This window comes from Limanda limanda, chromosome 15 (assembly GCF_963576545.1).
Source record: "Limanda limanda chromosome 15, fLimLim1.1, whole genome shotgun sequence".
NCBI lineage: Eukaryota > Metazoa > Chordata > Actinopteri > Pleuronectiformes > Pleuronectidae > Limanda > Limanda limanda.
In genome coordinates, this window is record NC_083650.1 from 14,920,916 (window position 1) to 14,943,433 (window position 22,518).

At 41.6% G+C, this 22,518-nt stretch overlaps 1 protein-coding gene across 1 annotated transcript in view; it reads left to right on the plus strand.

Annotated features, from left to right (window-relative positions):
* The first annotated feature begins 1,999 nt into the window (after positions 1-1,999).
* pde10a (phosphodiesterase 10A) overlaps positions 2,000-22,518 on the plus strand; it is a 54,129-nt gene continuing 33,610 nt past the window's right edge. Inside the window, 2 exon segments of the mRNA XM_061087614.1 lie at positions 2,000-2,041; positions 2,043-2,235. Coding sequence (XP_060943597.1) covers positions 2,000-2,041; positions 2,043-2,235 — 235 coding nt within the window.

A 22,518-nucleotide genomic window follows, 5' to 3' on the forward strand; every position in this document is an offset into this window, starting at 1 on the left:
GTGCAGGTCCATAAATACTTGGATTTGAATACATAAGATGATATGTTTATACTTAATTGTCTAGGCTTTCACCAGTGGCTTTATGCATATTACAAATATTAGAAAAGGGAAGAGCAGCATCACATTGTGGAATTATATACAGTCAGTACTTGTGATGCTCTAAAAGCAATTATATGTCTCGTGTCTTATTATAATAAATAATATTCTAAAAGCAACTGCTAAAAAGCCACGAAGGCAGCGTATTTCTCTGAGTCTAATAATCCAACTATGATCCCGATGAAAAAAAAAAGCTCTCTGTCAAAGCAGGGAGCATTGACGCAAGCATGTCTTGACGTCAGTAGCTGCAGTGAATGAGGGACGGGAGGAGGGAGAGAGAGGAGAGGAGGGGGGGCAGGGGGGGGCGTGTTTGCCTTCAGAAAATACCACGAAATACCAGCGTCACCGTGTCTGTGTGCAACAAGAGAGCCGCCGCGGATGTGCGCATGGATGAAATAATTATAATGACGATAATAAAAAAAAAAATTGGCCCTGACATAGAAGCATGGAGAGAGAGAGAGAGAGAGAGAGAGAGAGACAGTGAGAGAGAGAGAGAGAGAGAGAGAGAGAGAGAGAGAGAGAGAGAGAGAGAGAGAGAGAGAGAGAGAGAGAGAGAGAGAAGAACGTAGAGGTGCTGCAGAGATACTGGAAATCTAAACCAAATGTATTAAATGGAACAGGATCCCCCTGACCCGGGAGTGTTCATAAATAAATCAGCATATGACTGAATGAAGAGAAGAGGAGAGATGGATGGATGGATGGAGCCTTATTGGATCAACTGTCAGGGAATTAAAGGTGTAGAAGAAGCAGTTTAGATAAAAGTACCGAAGCATACACTTTGTCCTTTTGCTGTTTCGGTGAAAGAAGCTTTTTTCATAAACTCTGGTATTCAGAGCTGCAGGGGAAACAACTATCATCCAGCGATTTGTAAGCGCAAGAGCGGTGGCGTCACATCCTCTGCATGTATGAGTTTAACGCGCAACGCCGCCACTCTCCTCTTCTCTCCTCCTCTCCTCTTCTCCCTCCGCATTTGTTCCTTACTCTCAAATTGCTCTGCGCTCACAGCCCCGGAGTTGAAAGGCTCGTTCGAGACTGGCACCACACAATGCGCCTTTGTTCGTCTCATGTCACTCTGGCATTTGGATCAGGAGGTTTTACGCACAGAGTGTCACAGACAGCCCGAGTGGTTTCTGCTCGTCCCCTGGACTCGTGGTGTAGTAAGAGAGGAGACGGTGTTTTGCCGGGCTCTGCTCCCCAGGCACCACATCTGTAAGCGCACTGGCTCCACTGGGGAATCCTCGCCTCCTTCACAGATGATGCCGGACAACATTTTCTGCCGGCCACTATAGTGTGCAGCTCAAATTTCGCCACACGGACCCACGACTCGGAGCACTCACACCACGTCCTGATGATTATCTCGGTGTGCATAGCCTGCTCTTCAGGAGACCCGAGAGTTCCCGTTTTGTCCGCTGTGCGTCATCCATGCCTGATTAGACGTGTAGTCTGACGTCGCCGAGCATCATTCAAGAAAAAAAAAAAACACAAATCTCATACAACATTGAAATTCTAAATAGATTTTTTTTCTTTTTTCATCCAAAAAATCCATCCGGAGTGACGAAGAACGAAACGACGTGGATCAACAAGTGGGGCTCCAGTGCGTAATTTCCATTTGAGCAGGCTGCGCGCGTAATCCGCCACATGCACACGTGATCGACAAATCACTTCAGCTGCAAGTATTTCTCATTTGTCAGGAGCAATAAGCCCCGGACCGTCCGCGGAGGCACATCTTGGTGTGCGGCTGCAGGACCAGGAGAGGACCGCGGCTGCAGCTCCATGCCTCGCTGCGCCTCCAGATGCTCGGCTGGCCACCACATGGTAACTTTGCGCACACAGCATGCTGGACGGATGACATGTAGAGAGAGAAAGAGAGAGAGTGAGAGGGAGAGACAGAGAGGGGATCTGAATGAATGGGACTGAGATTTACTCGCATTTCTCTTCTCGCCTCCCTCCCCCCCACAGACTGTTGTATGTGTTGTGTATCCCGCTGGTTGAAGGTGTCCCACGTTATCGGCAGATATCGATTCAGCGGTGGGCAGATCCATCACTGGAGCAGGGAGCAGCGGCAAATGTCGAAGAAACGGAAAAGTCCAGACGACCAGGGCTTAGAGGGACCTCTGCCTGCGGGACCCAGCGACCAAGGTAGGACACAAGGGACAAGTGGGGACGTGTAAGTGCTGGTGTGTGATGGTGTTAGGGATTGTTTGACCAAGTCTTATAACTTCTCAGCCCTGCAGGAGCCGCAGTTTTATTGTAAAAACCTGGTCTCTGCTGCTGCTGCTGTGTTAAATCCACGCATCCTTTCAGTATTAAACCTGCACACTGACACCACCAAGCTTCCATGCAATCAACTCTCCACTGAAACAAGTATGTTTATCCCTCGAAAACGATCTTGTTTGTTGCTGCGGATTACTTTTTTGTAATCTCTGCTGGAGTCACATTTGTGTGACAGCAGGTTTGGCTGCAGGACATACTTTCATTTTCAGCTGCAGTGGAGAACTGTTGTGCTTGAATGAAATGTGTGTCACCAGAGTAGAAGAATCTGGGTGAACTCAAAGCTTTTGTTGTTTGTAGACCTGTCATCGTGCAGGCCAAGAAGGACCTGTTGATTTAGTATAATGCTGATACTGCTGTAGTTTGACTTTGGTTGTTGTAGTTAATATGCTGATGTACTGTTCCAGTTCAGAGGAGCAGGCACAGTTGCAGTACCAAGTGTTCCACATTGTTGTGTCGCTGTTGTTTTGCATCCGTTTGTAGTCATTTTGTGTCTCTTTGGGGTTGTTTTGTTTGTCTCGGTCGTCTTTTTGTGTATCACGGTGGTCGTTTTATGTCTCCTTGTAGTAGTTTTATGTTGTTTTGTGATTGGTTGTTTGTGGGACAACTCACAGCTGCATTTACCAATTGTTCCACAAAACTGTTTTTGTTGCTCTTTGTGTCTTTCATCCGTTTGAGATCCTTTTGTGTCTCTTTGTGGTTGTTTAATTTCTCTAGTCGTTTTATCTCTGCATATTTTGTGTCTCTTTTTGGTCATTTTGTGTGTAAAGTTGTTTTTTGTCTCTTTGTGGTAATTTTGTGTCTCTTCCTTGTTGTTTTTTGTCTCTTTCTATTTGTTTGGTGTCTCTATGTGGTAATTCTGTCTCTTTGCAGTTGTTTTGCGTCTCTATTTTATAAATTTGTCTCTTTGTTGTCACTCAATTGACTCCAGGCATTACAAGTCACTTCATAAAGAGGTTCAGTCCAGTGTACATAGGTCTTTACTGGATAGGCCTGTTCTGTAATCCCTCCATCTGACTCTGGTATAGAGGGGGTTCAGGAAAGGGGGGCCAGTGCCACACCTTACCCCTCTGGCCATGTGACTGATTGGGTTGTGTGAGTAGAAGTTATTTTTTACTCATTACTCATCATGAAACGCTAAATGAGACCAGCTAGTGTAATAGCAGGTCCAATCTCTCTGACAGTGAACACCCTGGGGCCACGTAGAAGAACTAATCCAGTCATGGGGATGATAACATTGACTTGATAACAGTGTAAATTAAATATGCTGCATTATCTTTAGATGTTAAAGAAAACATCTGTCCTGTCTCATGGAATGTTTTGCTTTGCTGTCCTCAAAGCCCCGTGCGTTCTCATGTAACTTACAACCGTCTCTGACGTATACAATTTGTTTGCATATTGATGATTTACGTGGCCAAACCGAGTCGCAGCTGGGTTTGGTTTCTTCTCCTGCGTCCCTGGTTGTGTTGCTGAAAACACCGGTTCAGCTCGTCCTTCTTCCATTTTTTGATATTCAAGCATTCCTCCTTTTTCAAGAGGTAGCTTTTGAAACAGCTCGATCGGCAACGTGGCTGCTATTATGCTGGCCGACGCATGATAGGAGTTTTAAGTTCAAGGCCAAGAACAACATCACCTACAAGCAGAGAAAGGTGCTGGCTTGCATGTATAGTGCTGTAGCAATGGAGACGGCTTACGTGAGGGGTTAGACGTGTGGTGTTTCCTCTGCATCCCATTACTCAAGTTTGAAATCCAGTATCATGATCGTGAAGCAGCATTTGTCATGTTCAGCCTCAGAGAATAATTTCCCCCAATCATACAATACTGTCCATCATGTCATCTCTGCTTTTCTTTATATCTATATATTTTTTAATACTACAACAATCTAACGTCTGAAATTTGCGGAATTTACTCTTTTGTTTTATTCCACGTTATGCCTCCACGTTTATTTTCTCACTTCTAATATCAAGGCATGCAGACGGTTATGCTTTTACATGCCCAGGTTTTGAGATATTCATCTGGGAGATCTCTGCCTCCACCCACTTTACAATAGAGGTGAAATGGAATGTGTTTGTTGCTCAGAGCATTTGACAATGACATCCTTGAAATTCCAATATCATGTCTTTAAAGAAACAGAACAGTTGTCACAAGGACTATTTCATCCGTATAGTTTTTACCAATCCACAGTGTTTTAGCCGTGTTAGCATTGGGTTATCCTGAAAAACTGTCCAGAATAAGATATTAGGGATTTTTATATTTTTAAATCCTGTAAAAACATCAAACAAAATGTAAAAAGATCTCACAAACATTTAGTTGAACAAATGAAATTGCTGAACAAATGAAATTGCAGTAATCCGCTGTTTATTCGAAGTTGACAGAATTAATCCTAAAACCTGGAAATAAAAATAAACTCATAGATGCTGTGCCGAACTTATAGCAATGGCTTCCTTGTATATTTGCGCTGAACATGTGACCTGTTTGCATCACAGTCTTTGGCTCCAAACCTTTTTTGGCCCACACCATAAATGAGAGTTTCCCTTGGCTAACGCAGAAGTAGAGCCGGGCACTTCCTTCCCCCCGACTGTGCCTGGCATATGTGACTATGTAGGGGGTACACACCCACTGAATCCCTCCCACTCTAGATTTGATCATGCAAGCTTTAATACAGGCTCAAAACACTGCACTACACAAGCGTGTCTTGTCATAGCAAAGATTGATAGAATTAATAGAACAGTCGTTTTTGCCAGAGAGAATATACTTTATTTTTCAATTTTTTTACAACAACAGGCAGTAGTGCATTATATTTTGATCATCTGCTTCTGTTTCAGGTCGAAACATGTTGGCTCTTAACTGTCCTCAGTGGCTTAAATATAAACAAAACTATATTCAAATGAAATTGATGTCAAACAGTTTTGGGTAATAGTAACTTGTGGCTGTTGTTACAAAAAGCAGACAATAAATTCATGATGCATGTGTGTATCATGAAGAGAATCTGAAAATGAGTGCCATGTCAGTATGGTGCTGCCACTGTCGCTGCTCCATCCCCCTGAGTGTTGGAGCTCGTATTTTCTCATGGAGATCGTTTTGTACTGGCTCAGATGTCCACGGCGAGGCCACAAGAGGAGGTTTAGAACCAGGGCATTTAGATTCATATCAGGAGCACAAAGCCTTTTTTGTCTGGCGTCTTGGTGCAGCCTGGACCTGTCGATTACAGGGCCACTCCTGGGGCCCTCAGCCGCCCACCAGTCATCACTACAGCTGGTCAACAGCCTTCAGCTGTGCAAATGACCACATCTCTCCCATCACAGTAGGACACGCATGAAAACAAAGACAGAAGTCTTGATGTCCAAATGTGTTGCTAATTAAAGGTTTCCCGTCTCCAGACTAACATTTTACATTGGTTGCACTGGTGCGCCTAACTTTTTCATTCAGGTGCACCAGAACATAAATTAAGTGCACCTACAATATTTCACTGTGCCTTTTTGGGTCACCTAGCTATCATAATAACAATAATACACCTATTATACCTTTTCTTGACAGTTCACATAAACATTGGTGATTTCATAACTGGGGCTGGGTATCGCCACTGAGAACTAAAGCTGTAAACTGAACTAGAAAACCTCTAATTTGGTGCATTCAAAAAAATATTAAGGTAGACCTGTCACGACAACAATTTTTGTTCGACAATATTTTGTTCTAGAAATTATTGTGATAAATGATATTATTGTCATCATTTTTAAACCTTTTTTAAACCGCTGATAGAATGATAACATTACAGCATAATCATGCAAGTTCACCCTTTGAATGAGCAATGAACTTTTTATTCTTAAGAGTATTCAGTTTGACATTTTAATTACAATTAAAAAATTTAAAATATCCTAAAAGAATAAAACATGAACAAAATAAACCACACACTACCAAAACAATGAATAAAATGTACTCTCTGTCTCTTTGTTCTTGAATAAACACAAAACCATTTGACACTGAATATATGTTACCAGCTCAGGAAACGAGATTGGATGGTCATGATTTAGATGAGCTTTTTAGCTTTGTATTGTACGATGTATTACAGAGGGGAGTGTGTGCGTGGGTGTGTGTGTCTTCTCTTCTCTGTCACGCTTCACACACAAACTGACGATCCAATGTATTTAGTTAATCGATGATGCCAGATCATGAATCCAGATCGTTCCACTCACTTAAAAAACGTTGTCCTGGCACTTCCCCCACTTTTGGTCGCATGGAGCCCTGGATCGACACTGATGTACAGCAAATATGACGATATTTCCAGTTGTAGTTTTTCTTACATATAACCATATATAAATAATAATCAAAACAGATGAAAGACAAATTAAGTATTTCTTTTCAACTGAACTCGCTGGTTGATGTAATGCAGCCTTTGAGGAGAACTGCCTGAAAACACAACAAACAGAAATGGAGTGACGTCTGCGAGCTGGTTCAGGGAGCCAACTCCAGATGCGCTGCTCCAATCATGTGACTTACACCACGTGACATACCACCCTCTCCACAATCATCTATAATACACACCCACCTTATTAAACATTTGAACATGAGTTGTCTGACTGAACGCATTTTCACAAAACTCGGTGAAAGCATGGGACATGAACTGAAAAATAATTCATTAAATGTTGGATTGGATACAGACAAAGGGGCAGATCCGGGAAGTTTTTTTCGGATTTCACTACTTCAACATTATGAGCCATAGGGCGTTTTTTGATTTAGTTTTAAATATGTATTATATTTCTTAGCAAGCTATCCATGGATCTTGATGAAAATAATCAGGTATATTAAGAGGACTGATATTTATGATTGCATTTAATTTGTTGCAGATCCAAATAAAATTTCGGATCTAGTGAATTTAAATGTTGTGTCATAAGGGGACAGTTGGGCCTTGGCAGAGGTATGAGTTCCATTACAGTTGTAACAAATATCTGAATTAGTCCAGCTACAATGATGTTTATGTCATTGTTGCATATATGCCTCTGTCTTTATTTATTTATTTACATTTTACAATAGAATAGAATAGTAAAAAATTGTATTATTCAACTTAACCAAAACTTACACAAAAAGTGTCTGTAACATAGCTCAACTTAATCCTGAAGTTTATCAAGGTAGTATACGGTGACTGGCAGGATAAACCTTTGACTTTGTCATCTTTCTTTTCTTGCTAGGCCTTCAGAGCAAATAGTTGCCATGTATCCTCCCACCTGTAAAAATTATGGCGCTCCCGTCTCATCTCATTAACAATACACTAAGAAGGACGTTCACAGGGCCATTTTCCATTCTCATGACGCCACAGAGCCCTGAGTGAATAAACTGTGTGCAGCCTCTCACACACCCACACACACATGCATGTCTTTCTATAGTTGTGAGGTCACTCATTGACATGATGTCTTACCTAGCCCCTATCCCTAATCTTAAGCATCACAGCTAAATGCCTTACCCTTACCTAAACCTAATTCTAATTCTAATTCTAATTCTAACCCTAAAGTCTAAACCCTTAAACAGCACTTAGGATTTGTGAGGAGCAGCCAAAATGTCCTCACAATGATGGCATTAAACACAAATTGGCCCTCATAACTAAAGAAAGACATGCGCACATACACACAGACACACACACACACACACACACACACACACACACACACACACACACACACACACACACACATCTTCATCCATATTCTGCTCAAACACAACTTAGTGCAGAATCAGCTTCTGTCTGTGAGGCCTGAGCTGCAGACTGTTTGGAACAAGCTCACCTTGTACTAGATCATCACCTAGTGATCTAAATGAGCATTACAGGTCACAGTAGTTCAGGCAAAGATATGTATCAGATAAATATCCAAAATGTCTTCACACAATCATATTTGTTACTTTTTAAAAAAATATTTTAATGTGTTGTTGACCTTTGACCTGTCGTTGACACGAGGTCTTCCCTCAGTGTACTCAGACATGCAAACAAACCAATGGACACTAGGTGGGGCTAAAGTATAAAGATGAAATGCAGGGAGAGGCATCAGAGAAATTCACCACTCACTCTGAATGTCCTTCTCATTCATATTTAATCAATTTTTTTTTTTTGCATACTTGGAAATAGCAGCTGAAATGTTCCACAAAATTGTAGTTTTGTATGATCCTCTCATTTCAAAAGAGGTTTCATGGTTTTTCTTCTAGGAATTAGGAGAAGGTAGAACAAAGAAAATAATTCCACTGATTAACTGAATGAGTGAAATTATTGTTGTTTCATCACACAGAGGTTATCAATGTTACAGTTCCAGTTCGATTGCAGGGCTGAACTGTTGGATTAAAAAATACAAAAGGAACGGTAAAAATATAATGTTTCCTGGAATATCGAGCATCAATTGTGTAAGGACGTGACCCGTGTGTGTGTGTGTGTGTGTGTGTGTGTGTGTGTGTGTGTGTGTGTGTGTGTGTGTGTGTCCGTCTGTGCTTGTGTCTCCTTCATGAATGGATTGTGTCCATGTGTTATCAGTAAACACGCAGACCTGACACCTGGCTGCTGGGCCGTCTCGACCTGTTCTGAGAGATTGAGAGGGCCCTGTACGTCAGCTCCATGATTTCCCACCTATGATTCATGACTTTTTGGCTTCTGATGAGGGCTGCAGGCGTCCAGCTACAGCCCCCCCCCCCCCCCCCCCCAGCCCCCGGCCACTCCCCAAATTCTTTGAGCTCAATATGGAGCTTGATCTCTCTCTTTCTCTCTCTCTCGCTCTCTCTCTCTCTCTGTTCCTTATTGAGTAGTAAAGTAGTTCCACATCATTCAAGCCTTACTTTTTAGTTAATGTTTTTTTATTACTTTTGGTAAAATAATTTAATTGCACTGGGATTAATTTACATTTTTAAAATATAATTGAAATCAAATATTCAATGGTCAGTGAAAAAATTTAATCAACATGCACGAAATAAAAAAAAGCATCATCAAATATATAAAATAAACTGTGCTGCAGATAATGTGTGTTCACATGTTATGCGTGAGTCTCACTGCACACACACGGGGCAGCGTCACAAGAAGCACACTCCGACAGGCTGTGTGTTTGCTGCTTGAAAGGCCTTTATAGATCAGGACACTTTGTGCACGCCAGCTCAGACATCGGCACACGTGTGCTTAACAAGCAGAGTGCTCACACTGAAGCAGGGTGTTCGCCTTTTTGAAAAAACAGTAGTAACTCATCATTGTTGTGCGTGTCTGTGTGTGTGAGAGAGAGAGAGAGAGAAAGAGAGTTTGTGTGGGAGGTGGAGAGCAGAGTGATGGTTTGATGGGGAGCTGATGAGGTCATGGCTCATGTCTCCTGCTTGTGTCATCACCTGAACGAGGTGACTCCCGCCAGCAGAGCTTTTTGCAGCAGCGTCAGAAGCAAAACAGAAAAAGGAAAAAAAACGTATATATATATATGTTTCTTTGATTATAAATCATTTTGAGGAAAGTCATCACACTGGCTGGCCTGTGGGGGAAAGCTTAATGTCCCTGATGAGAACAAATATGAATAAAATGCAGAAACAATAGAATTCATATTTTCACATTTTCAATATGGTTTTACATTTGCACCTGTGTGTGCGTGTGCGTGTTTTATACATGAGTGCTAAACCCATGATGCCTTCATGTTCACATCTGAAGACACACGTCTGACCTCCTGCCTTGCCTGCAGTTTTACAAGATTGCACAGTGAAGCGTTTTACACGAGCGCGTGACGTCAGCAGAGCAAATAAGCACTGTTTGTTTTCTTTTTTTCGTTCTCATCCCCCACCTCCCAACAGACCTCTGACCACATGCTCATCATCGTTATCATCCTCTAGAAATACGGATGTGATAATCTGGGTCAGAAGTGGTGCCAGCAGAAACACTGCCCGTTAATCTAAATAACCAGGATTTGCATATGAGAGAGGTGTGTGTGTGTGTGTGTGTGTGTGTGTGTGTGTGTGTGTGTGTGTGTGTGTGTGTGTGTGTGTGTGTGTGTGTGTGTGTGTGTGTGTGTGTGTGTGTGTGTGTGTGTGTGTGTGTGTGTGTGTGTGTGTGTGTGTGTGTGTGTGTGTGTGTGAATATGTTTTTTGTGAATTAGGTTCTACATTTAAGAATGAAATAGTGTTTTTTAATTTGTCACCTTTTTTATGCTTTTATTATCAAATTACTGAAGCAAATCTATATTTATTTAAGCGGGAAATCCATAATCAATCCCTTAACGTTTAAATACCCTTCAGACCTAATCTTAATACATACTATTTAATGTATAATATGACTTAATCTTGCCATTCATCCTCTGATACTGACAGAAGAAAGCCATTTGGCCATTAGGCTACTTGCTAGAATTATTTAGATATACGTTTACGTTACACAGCTTGTGCTTTATCAGGTGCAAATAATAATGTATTGAAAAAACTGCTGATTTGTGAGAAAAAATTAATTTCCGTTTATTTTCAGCTCTGAATTTTTTCAGAACTATGAAATTAAAACGGAGTATTTGTTATACTTGAGGTGAAATAAAATACATATATTTTACACGCTAATACACGCTAATTTAAATGTCGTGAATGCTGTGGTATAAGTGTGTGATGCACATAAATTACATTTAACCGTGTGTGTCTGTGTGTGTGTGTCTGACAAACACTCAGGCAGGCATAATTTGTGCCAGCTCTGTGACGTAGAGGACATGAGGCCCAGGCGGGTGCTGTGAGTGGCAGTAACAGCATCTCCTGCTTCAGCCTGCCCCGTCTCTGACTTCATTGGCTCCAGCTCTGACGCAGATACACCCCCCCCCCCTCCCCACCCCTGTAGACTTCTTTCATCACGTTTTTTTCCACCTATTTAAGTGTTGGTTTTTTTATTCATGCGCTTTCTGCGGTTCCCTCCACTGCAGCGCTCCGCACAGCTCCACGTCACATATCTGCGCCCCCCCCCCGTCCATTGTGTGCCCTCTGGACGTACTTTTTATTTTCTCTTGTGCATTGATAAGAACCTTATCAGCATTTCTTTCATTTAATGCGTAATATTATCCACGTAAATCCTCTTTCCTTTTGAATGTATTTGTGCAGTTGAGGTCTGAATCCAGCTGAGCCACAGTGAAAGCTTTAGATTGGTTAAATGGCCACATTAAAGAGCCAATGTGTAAGAATTGGCCAACAGCTTACTACCAGAAAGATGGAGTGTCGCCCTCTACCACAAGAAAAGAGAACATGCATATGGTGGATACATAAACCACATTCTGAAAAACTTAAAAGAACAAAATAATAAATACTTTTTTTCAGAATAATAAGAAATAGCTGTAATGTAGTTATGTCAAATATGTTTATGTATTGTGTTGAAAAACCGCTAGCATAATAACTTAGTGCTAATCAACTCCATCCTCTCTCGTAACAACCCTCAAGCTCAACTGTTGTGTAAAGGCTACATGGGCACCAAGTGGTTATCGGCCTAAAATGGGCATCGCATTTGGTGCCCACTTGGCTCTGACAGATAAGATCCACATTGGTGGACCCAGTTGGGCTCCCTATATGGGTCCCAGCTGGATCTCTCATAGGAAATGAGTGCATGAGCTCAGAATGGGCAATGCAAATGGGACTAATTCGGGTTTACCAAATGGGTTAGAAATGTACAAACACAATCCCATATAGACTGGTGGGTCCAAGGTAGTATATAAATAGGTAATTGACGTATGTGTTCCGGGTAGGTCCCACATCGGCCAAGTGTTGTCCCTTTGTGGGTCCCAGTTGAATAGCTAATGGAAATAGTTGGATAGGCTGAGAATGGGCAACACCAATATGGATTTACCAAAATGGGTTAGACGTGCAGACACAATTAATCCCATATAAGATGCTAATGTAGGTCCAAACTGATAAATAAATATACACTTATAATTATAATAATGTCAAATAATGAAATGTATTCCCGTTGGTTATTTTTCTAATTCACATGGTTACTGTTGACAAATTAACTAAAAATAATTTAAACAGAAAATGTAATATTTCCAAAACTGACACTGTACTCACAGTTGTATTTGGTGATGAGAAATTGTGAAAATGTGACACATACATTTTTCTCTCTCTCATTTGCTTGATATCATATGACAAGAGTTGTAGCACCGTTGTACATTTGAGAAGCCTGCACCACATAAACTGCTAACAGTGGGTTTGATGCATTGAATGTAGGTATTAGTGATTTTAGCCGTCCTCTAAAGTTACAAAAGTGTAATTTGGCAGTCAGATTACGCTCTTCTGTTTGGTGGGCTGCCTTACAAATCTATGTTGCTGATATTGCAATGTTTTTATTTCTGTTGAGAGTGACCTGCTTCAGGTTTCAGTGATGCACAATAACAGGCTACCCATCAGCTTCCAGGGGAGCTTCCAGACCTCTGACATCCATGGAGCAGAGATAAATGGTCAATGGTATGATGAAACCTTTCCTCTTAATTATTCAGAACAACATGTCTGCTAATAAATTGAAACATTCACCTTTACCAGAGATGTGCTAAACAGTTATTAGTAGCATGTGTCTAGTTTTGTCACAAAATATTATAAATGATAAACAATTATCATTCAACAATTATAGGTTGCATTCTGTTACTCAGTCCATAATCCTGCATGTTGAAACTTCCTCCTACCTTGTACTGAAACTCTCATCTCCACCATTTGAGGAACCCGAACAGCTACTTGTCATGCTCCCATACGTGCTGTGCAGAGAGACTGCAGCACAGCTTTTAGCAAGGGGCTTGTCACACTGTAGGTGGTGGATTTGTAAAGGCCTGCTGCAAAAGAGTCTGCAAAGGTTGTTGTATGTCTGAGATAACTGCAGACGAAGCATAGCAGACAGCACAAGCCTATATGAAATAATACACCATAATGGAAAGAACAGGGCTGTGTTTCATTAATCAGCTCAACCTCAAAGTTCGGACCCTCAGCCTCCTCGAGTTACTTGAGCATTTCGCTGTTACCGTCATTGAGGCCATAAAAGGCAACTTTCAGATCAGCATGTTTCCTGTTGACAAGCCTCTACTACCACAGTCAGTTGTTAGCGGAGGAGCTTTATTAATGGACACTCAACATATCCACAGAGGAGAGGTTTAGATGGACTCCCATATGGAGGAGAAGGCGTTTCAAAATTGTCCTCATAGTTCACCAGCATTTGGATAGAGCACATTCTACGGAATAGATTTTGCATCACCTTTAAATTGCTGAATGTTTGCATTTTGATCTCATAAGGAACTTATATATTCAACTTTATTGCAACTGTCAACATTTCTCTTTGGCAACTGAAATTTCCCAAGAATCACTTGTTTTAAAGGAGATGTATTATTCTCCTGCTTAGATTCATACATGTGTTAGCACTTGAAAAGGTTGTTATGCTCTAATGTTCAGAAAACGAATCACCTTCCGGATACAGTCCACCGCTGCAGCTCCTCTTTTCAGCCTCTGTCTCAAAGCTCCCTTTACCAATAGATTTAGCCTTTTTAACTTTTAACTAAATTGAAAAAGCATCACATGTCTCTTTTTTTATGGGTCAATCCAACAAGTGTTCAAGACTAGACGGCCATAATGATTATACTTAAGTCGAGTGGGGACCAACATCTTACATTTTCCTCTCCCTCAAACCCATCACTGATAGTGCATTTACAGTTATGGTGGGACACGAATCATATCCCTTTGACAAATTCTTAAAGGACTCATATCTACTTATCCTCGACTAGATATATAAATCCAACAGGCGATGAAGATGGTCATGATTCTAGTAATCCAACACCCATTAACCATTCACTTTTGCAGACATGTAATCCTGAGACTTAAAATCACTGTATTCAAACTTCTTCTATTTTCCTTTTTGTCATTTTATGTGGTTACCAACATGCAACAAAGGATTGATAAAGCTAGCAAGCTACAAGCTAATCATGACAATACTGTAAAACACTGTCAGCAGACAAATAGTTTTTTATTCACAGCTGAGACAATGCAAAACACATTGTATTTGGCTATGGACAAACTGACCATGTTACATAATATGCCACTGTCAGAAAAGGTGAGAGGAGGAGAACGAGAGAGAACAATGAGATTAATGGCTTCGGTGTCCTAATGATGTCTTAGAAGAAGAGGAGGAAGAAAAAAAACAGAAAGAGGTTGAGAACATTGGGCGATAAACAAAGATGTCATATTTCCTCCTGGGAGCGTGAGGATGTCTGAGCGAGCAACAAACCTTTCCTCTGGGTACGTCTAATATACTGTGGTCTGACAACAGTTATTCAAAATGGCAATTACTAAGACGACAGAGGGCAGGTAATGATGTGCTGTGATTTGTATTTCCATTAACCTAAATTATGCACCTATCTCACATTCCTCCTAATGGATCGCAGTGCAGTGACGTCCATTGACGTCACATTTGAGACGGTTCGCACTGCAGTCGCATGCAAATTTGTGGGCTTTGTGTAAATGAGGAGCTCCTTTTTATTTAATTGTTGCATTTTCCTTCAAAATAGGAGTATACATAGGCAGCGATATGCTCGCTGGTTGTTGAACTAGTTGTGAGCCAAGCTGTGAAGATGTGCATAACTCCCTCAGCCCCCCAGGGACCCTGTATTTTCATGGGCCTGCCTCTGACGTCAATGCTCCGGCTGTCCTGTGGATTGTCAGAACAGACTATTCAGTTGGGGGAGGGGACTGGAAGTCTCTGTGGTGTGTGTCTGCCGCATGTGATGTGAGTGTGCGTGTGCGTGTCCGTGTATGTGTGTGTGTGCATGTGTGTTTGTGCCTACATAGATGTAAGTATGCTCCTGTGTCCTGTTTGAAGTGTGCTTGCATGTGATCTGTAAACGTTTCGCTTACATCTGGGGCATGTGTGTGTGTGTGTGTGTGTGAAGCGTGTGTGTGTGCAGTGAGCAAAAACCTCGTAGAGTGCCTTGAATGAGAAATGTGCTTAAGTGGATGAGGTCTGTAATGTGGGGGTAGGGGGTAAAGCTGTGTGTGCGTGTGTGTGTGTGCGTGTGTGAACAGGCACACACATGTCTGAAGATGTGCAGCTCTTACGTCAGGAGACAGAGGCCGCAGTCATCAGGAGGAGGTTTGCTAAAAACAGCCGAGAGGGGAGAACAGTTAAGCATGGCTGCCGACCACCTCTCTCCTCAGTCAGCTGTTGATCCCCCGGCGAACAATTGTAAAGCTGGACTTTTCTATCAACAGCCATAGGAGCCCGTTGCATGTGACACACACACACATTCCATATTAGGACAGGGGAGATTTCAGCTTCTTACATCACCTTTTTGATTTCCATAAATTTCTCTGTAACACACATGTTATCCATTCACAGATGGATATGGGATTTGGTGGCAGGATAATGTTGACATGCACACTGCCCGAAACAAATTCATACAGATCAAGCTACAGAGAAGCCTGTCATACATTTTGAGGGTATCTTGGGGTCTTGTGGTGCTTAGAGCTCATTTATTCCAAATGTATCCGAACTACTAAAAAGATACTGTGACGCACAGAAGCCACAAAATCCATCTGCTGACCTGTGCCTATGAGCAATCCATTGCCATATTAACCTCTGCCCAGCTCAATAAACTAGAACAAGTATGTTTTAAGTATAAGTACTGTAAGTACAATTGAGGTGTGTCAACCACATTATGCTTATATCTAAAGGAAATGTTACCTTTTAACAAAATTTATTCGAGAGCTTTAGTAAATATTGACCTTGCAAATTTGGTTTCTACACAAAAAATACATGCTGATTTTATAAAATATGATGCTCTCTTAGAAATTATAATCCAATGATAATAGAAATTAGACCTGACATGTTTCCAGCATCAAAATGCATATTTCCCTATTATTAAAATTCATAATTTGGGGGATTGCTTGAAGAGAACAATCGTTTGCACAATTCTACTTAATTATCAACAAATTAATCTTTAACAAAATTATCAAAATGCTGCTTTTGCGTTGGTGCATCAGTAACAATAAAAGAGCTAATATGTACATTTCAGTCACAACAATAACACAGTCATTTTACAACATGGAATTTCCACTTTTACTAAAACACAAATGTTTAAATTTCTTCCCTCACTGCCCAGGACAAATGATGTGTTTCAGTGTTTAAATGTCAGGAGATCGAGAATGAATTGTCCTAATATCAATGGAGAAGCTGCATCGCTACATTAAATATACTTTCAAATTTAAAGTAATTGTGAACTTATTCAAAACAATCCTTCGATATCAGGGTAAGAGGAAGATTTAGTAAACTAGTCCTTAAAGCAGCGCAGCAGTGTGTCCTTAACAAAATTCAGCTCGCTAAAAATAGCACAGGAAACATCTGACAGCTCGAGATTTGCTGGGATCATTCTGTTGCTTTTGTATTTTTACCCAACCATGAGTCTGAGGTATGTCTCACAAACATATTAACACTGAAACAGAATTCACCATTATATTCTCATACATTACAACTCATGGAAGTCTTCATTTTGTCTATCGGAGCTTTGTCTTCAACCACATGGGCTCAATCAAATATATATGTTGATTTAATTCGACAGGTCAGGCTGGCCATTCACTTCCCGCTGTGTGATAATTATGGGATAGTTCTGCCCCTCTGCAGAGCCGCAGATCAGATGGGTTCACCGGTGGGTTACAGACGGAGTTGTGGCACCCCTTGTGATCCACCACACTTCCCTCTAAGTTCTTCGTCCTTAACCGTCTCACATAAGCTCATCAAGTTCCAGTCACGAACTTTGCTGGAAATGTTTTAGTGTTTGCTCTCTGTCTAAAATTCAAACCGGGAGGAAGCACAGAGGTGAGCTCGGTGATCCACTCAGAGGCTCTTGTGTCTGTTGGTGTTTTTACAACCTTAATGTGTCATCATTACTTTGCCATGGAAATCAGATTGAAATGGTGTCTAAAGGATTTGTGTGTCTCCTAAAATGAAAGGCTGACTTTGGGTTGCATGTTCACTCACCTAAATGGCTGAATCTACATGTTTTTATTGATATACTCTCCAAAAGGCAGCATCACACATGTGAGATCAGCTGCTTGATGTGTTTCCTTAAGGTTGCTTCTACATATAAGGGCTTTTACAATGTGTCAGGAAGAATCCATTATGTTACATACGTGACCTCTGAATAGACCAGCTGCTCGAGAGTGCAGGAATGCCAAAGATTGATAGCGCACACGCTGACGTCACACACCACAGCTCCCACACCTCTCTCTCTCTCATTCTTTCGATACGATCAGTATGTAATGCTACGGCCGTGTGTGTGTGTGTGTGTGTGCACAGTTGATGGCGTATCATGTTGCACACTCAGGGCTGTTCAGGTGCTCTCTGTGGGCGCTGATAACACACAAAGCACACACATCCACAACGTGAAACCAGGGAGCTCACTTCATTTGGGATCCTCACTTTAACTATTCACACAGAGAGAAAAGCAGATTGGTTATTTAAACATTGAAGATTTACACGCATGTATAGTCCATCCTACAAGTAATCTAAACCAAGTTCTTTATATAAACTGTAAGTTATGTGGGTTTATGGCACAAGTGTCTGTAAATATGGCTATTCCTAGACAGGAGGGGTGATGCATTATATTATCATGATTATTATAATTATTATTATTATAACTCAGCTCCTCTATTCAAGTGAGAGCATCTAGTCTAAATATGACAGTTTCACTGTAGCTGTATAGTGTTTGCAGACTTTTAGGCCTTTGCTGAAGTATATACCAGATTTATTTTATTGTTTCCATTCGATGTGATTTACAATTATAATTTATGTAAATGTACGACTGAGCTGGCCTGGTGAAAATAATCAGTGGAACACATTCCTTTTGTAAATTAAATTCTGTGCAGGTCAGGAACTGAAATATCAACAGTCAAAAGAGGCAGAAAGAACAATCTTGTCTTACTTAGGAATCTTATGTGAAGTTTCAAGCTGGATAAGACACCTGGTTTGTACAGTGTCAGTCTCTTTTCTTCCAATTCCCTCATTACGCTCAGGTTCGAACTTGGCACCCCGAGACCAGGGAGTATACCAGTGCCTTGTCAAGTGGCGTATCAGTGAGGCACCAAGATGCTTCAACCCAGCTTCTTAAAACAGTGTAATGTTCATTTTTTCATTTTTACACGAGCACATTTCGTTGATGTGTCCGTCTCCTCCCTGACGGGTGAGTGGTGGGTCAGGAAGCAGCAGCGCAGGAGGCTCGGCCCCTTTTACGCAGACACATTGAGGAACAGGAACAGCAGCTCGGCGCAGCAGCGTCAGGAGGAGTCTGACCAGACACGTCAAGTGCTGCAAAACACAGGAAACACCAACAATTCACCCTTCAGAATAAAACAAATACGTTTTAAGGTAGAAAGTTAACTGGCTGTATCATATCGTCTCACATTGATAGTAATGATAAAAAGTACATTTTATTTGACTATAACATATGATTTAAGCACTCTGTCATTATAGTTGGTGGTGGCTGTGGCCGTGGAGGTTGAGCGGGTCGTCCACTCACCAGAAGGCTGGTGGTTTGATCCCTGGTTCCTGCATTCTGCTTTCTGAAGTGTCCTTGGGCAAGATACTGAACCCCACATTTCTTTGAAGGCAGTGGCAACAGTATGATTCATGTGGCAGATTGCTGATTGATTGTGTGCATGAATGAGTGAATGGGACCCGTAGCAAACTTGAGTTCTTGAATAATACTGAACAAATTCAATTTACCATTTGTTGTAATATAATATCTGCATAAGCCATAGGCCCTATAACATGTAAGCAGATTAAACAGCATGACTTTGATAACTTATTGTTTAATCTACTTACTATATCAAAAAAACATTTTAAATATAGCATTTCTTACAAGGCTCCTTACACAGCTTTCTGGCTGTTGGGGGCTTTTATTATGAGAATCTGAGAGGAAGTCGTGACTTGGTGTGGTGGCTGACTTGACGCTGGCGGGCTCCTGTCTCTCCCTCTCTCTCGGCGTGCGTGCGTGCGTGTGCGTGCTGGTGCGTGTGTGTGTGTTTACACTCCCATCGCTGTGTGTCTATGCAGCCTCCCTCCGCTCCTCCAGTGTGCTGCTGAACCTCCAGCACAGCGGAGCCAGCGCGCCGAGCAGGCGGACCCACTGCAGCTTCACCTCGGCCAGCGGTGCCGGGTCATAGCGGCGGCGGAGGGGGGGCGGTGGTGGTGGTGCTGGTGCTTGGGGCCGCGCACTGCTCTTCTTGCCCTTCCTGAACCGGGAGCACCGAGGACACCACCATCACATCGACGCGTCCTGGAATAGTTTTTTCTTTTTCTTTTTTCCTGTTGTTGTATTCCGTCGCCCGGACGCACCAAGTTGCTGCGGCAGAGGCGCGCTCTCCTCCCAGGCTCCTCTCCCCCTGTGCGCTCACGATCCGACATGGAAGATGGTCCGTCTTCAACAAGCTGTTTCAGAAGGATAACGGACTGTTTCCTGGGTGCAAGTAGGTGTTATTTGTAAAGCACTTAAGTTGCATTTTACGCAGAAATACGGGGGGTGATGACTTTCAGTAACCGGGGAGTTAATGGCTGAAACATGGACTCATTTATTTTGGGGGATGCGTTATTTCTGCTGGTCCTGCAGGCGGACGAAATGTGTCTGCTCAACTTTATGAATGACCGATTGAAAGCTGATTTAGATGGGTGGGGACTTCATTGGAAGGGGATTCAGCAGGACTGCCGTTGGTCAAATATAGCCCGTATCCGTGTGTGTGTGTGTGTGTGTGTGTGTGTGTGTGTGTGTGTGTGTGTGTGTGTGTGTGTGTGTGTGTGTGTGTGTGTGTGTGTGTGTGTGTGTGTGTGTGTGTGTGTGTGTGTGTGTGTGTGTGTGTGTGTGTGTGTGTGTGTGTGTGTGTGTGTGTGTTTTCAGTTTTAGAACAATTATAAGAGAGAATATGTTGTTGCCATCTCAGTTGTGAGTTTGTCTCGGAGGGGACAGTCGGCAGACATGTCATCAGAAAGCCAAGCAGAGTCATGAACAGGATTGGAGGATAGAAAGTGTAAATATTAAATCTTTAACTGCATTCTGAAGAAACACGAGTCTATTATTATTATTATTATCACTATGAGGCTTTTATTCTTATTGAAACGATCTGATTAGAATTTCATATAAACTCCTGTAACTAATAATATTCATATAACTCTCAATTTCTCATTCCATAGTTTTGATAAGAGTTCATATTCTCATTATTAGCACAGTGTTATAATAAACATCTCAGGTAGATGTCCTCATAATTTAACCTTATTTATTTTTGGGGAAAAAAGAATACTTAAATGATAAATTGGTGCAACCACAATCAACATTTTAATAAAAAATGATAATAATTCCTCTAAAAAGTACCTGTTGTTCTCTGGCACGGCTACTGGATATTTTATATGATCTAATATCTTACTAATATAGCTGTTGCAACTTTCTGTTTTTACAATTTACTCTGTGTCTGTGCTGCACATGAATAATTCTGTCAGTGGCTACCGTTGTTTCAGTGCAACCTCAGGTGACCTTTAGTGGCAAGCGAGTAATAAACAGTTAGCCGTTTTGGGGCCTGCGATGCTGAATGATGCCAAAGTACACGCATAGCAGTAAGGTGCAGTCATGGAACGTGTTATTGAGGTACAGTATGGAGGTATCCTGCCCTTGTGCTGACCAAAAAAGGACAATCATTTTAAATTTCCACAAAGTTTCCTAACTTGTTTTTTGACACTAACTGTGAATGTCAGAGTCAAAGACTTTTAAAAGTTTCATCTACTGTAGGATGAGCTGCGACATTCATCCGTCTTATACTATTTTTTATATTAAAAACAAGCCATTGTTCAATATGTTGACTTGAGAAAAAAGTTACCCTGTCCACTTCTGCCTTAGCTGTGTGTTTGTGTGAGTTGCACAGCTCTCAGTTATCCTGCTCTCTCTCTCCCTTTCTGTCTCTCTGTCTCTCTCTCCCTTCTCAAATGTTGTACAGCTGTCAATTAATCTGGGCTAAACGTAGGATTAACTTGAGATACTGTTTGCTTTTTCACTGCGTGTTTCCCTCTGATTTGTTTGAGATCAGGAAATAATTTGATTATGCCTCACCCTGGGCTTTTTGACAGCGATTAAAAACACATGTGGATATACATTTCTGATACAAGTCATGTGCTCTGTGTGTTTTTACACCATTGTTACATCTCGCATTGTTAAATGTACTCAGCAGAGGGTACAGAAGGGGCTTTTTTCTGCGCTGTTTTCTAGCAACTGATGGTATGTTGTTCTTCCCATCATTGTTTGGCCTTTCTGAAATGGAACTGGTTGCTGGACTGTCCACTGCTCCCTGGAGAGACAGACCAAACCAACATGTTGGTGTGTTCGCTCCCTGCTTACTAACATATCTCTCTGCACTGAGTTAGGCCTGTGATTTGTATAAGTTTGAAGTCTCATGTCACAGGAAAATATATATGCGTGTGTCAGTTTGAGTGCATTGTTTGTGGTCACTGTGTGAGGTCAGTCTGGGTCAACCTTGATATGATCTCGCAGGCATTTTGAAAACCAAGTGCTTAGAGGTGTAGTCAGCTATTGTAAGCATCTCCACATGGACTGCTAGTTGTCAATTCTGTGGCTGCTCTGAAAAAATAAAAATCCTGTACATGTACACACCCCTGGCTCAGGAAATTGGAATCAAAGTAGCTGGGACTGAGCCACAACATGCTATTCCAGCAAATCAGCAACAGGGGGCGTTTGTGCTGGTCAGGCTGGTGGACCAGTTGCACCTCTGGCTCTTCCTCTGCTTCTACCAGCTGCAGCCTCAGCCACTTTGCCCATTAAAAACAGAGCTGCACCATGATAGCAGTGAAATCCGAATACCAAGAAGGAGATATTACCTGGCAAACTAAAATAATATTTTACTCGATACAGCAAACCTTAGATCTGTGCTGTATGATAGTGAGTATGTATTTAAATCAGTTGTGTCTATTTGCCCATTTGTCTTTGAAAGCCCTGGGAGTTACAATTCAATTTGGATGAAACTTGGCAAAAATTCATCAAAAGTCCAGGACACAGCATGGGATCAAATTACAGAAAAATGAAATGAATAAGAAAATAACCTGAGATACACATTATAAAATATTAAATAAGGTTATTATAAAAAAGTGACAATGGACAAACAAATCTTTACTATAAC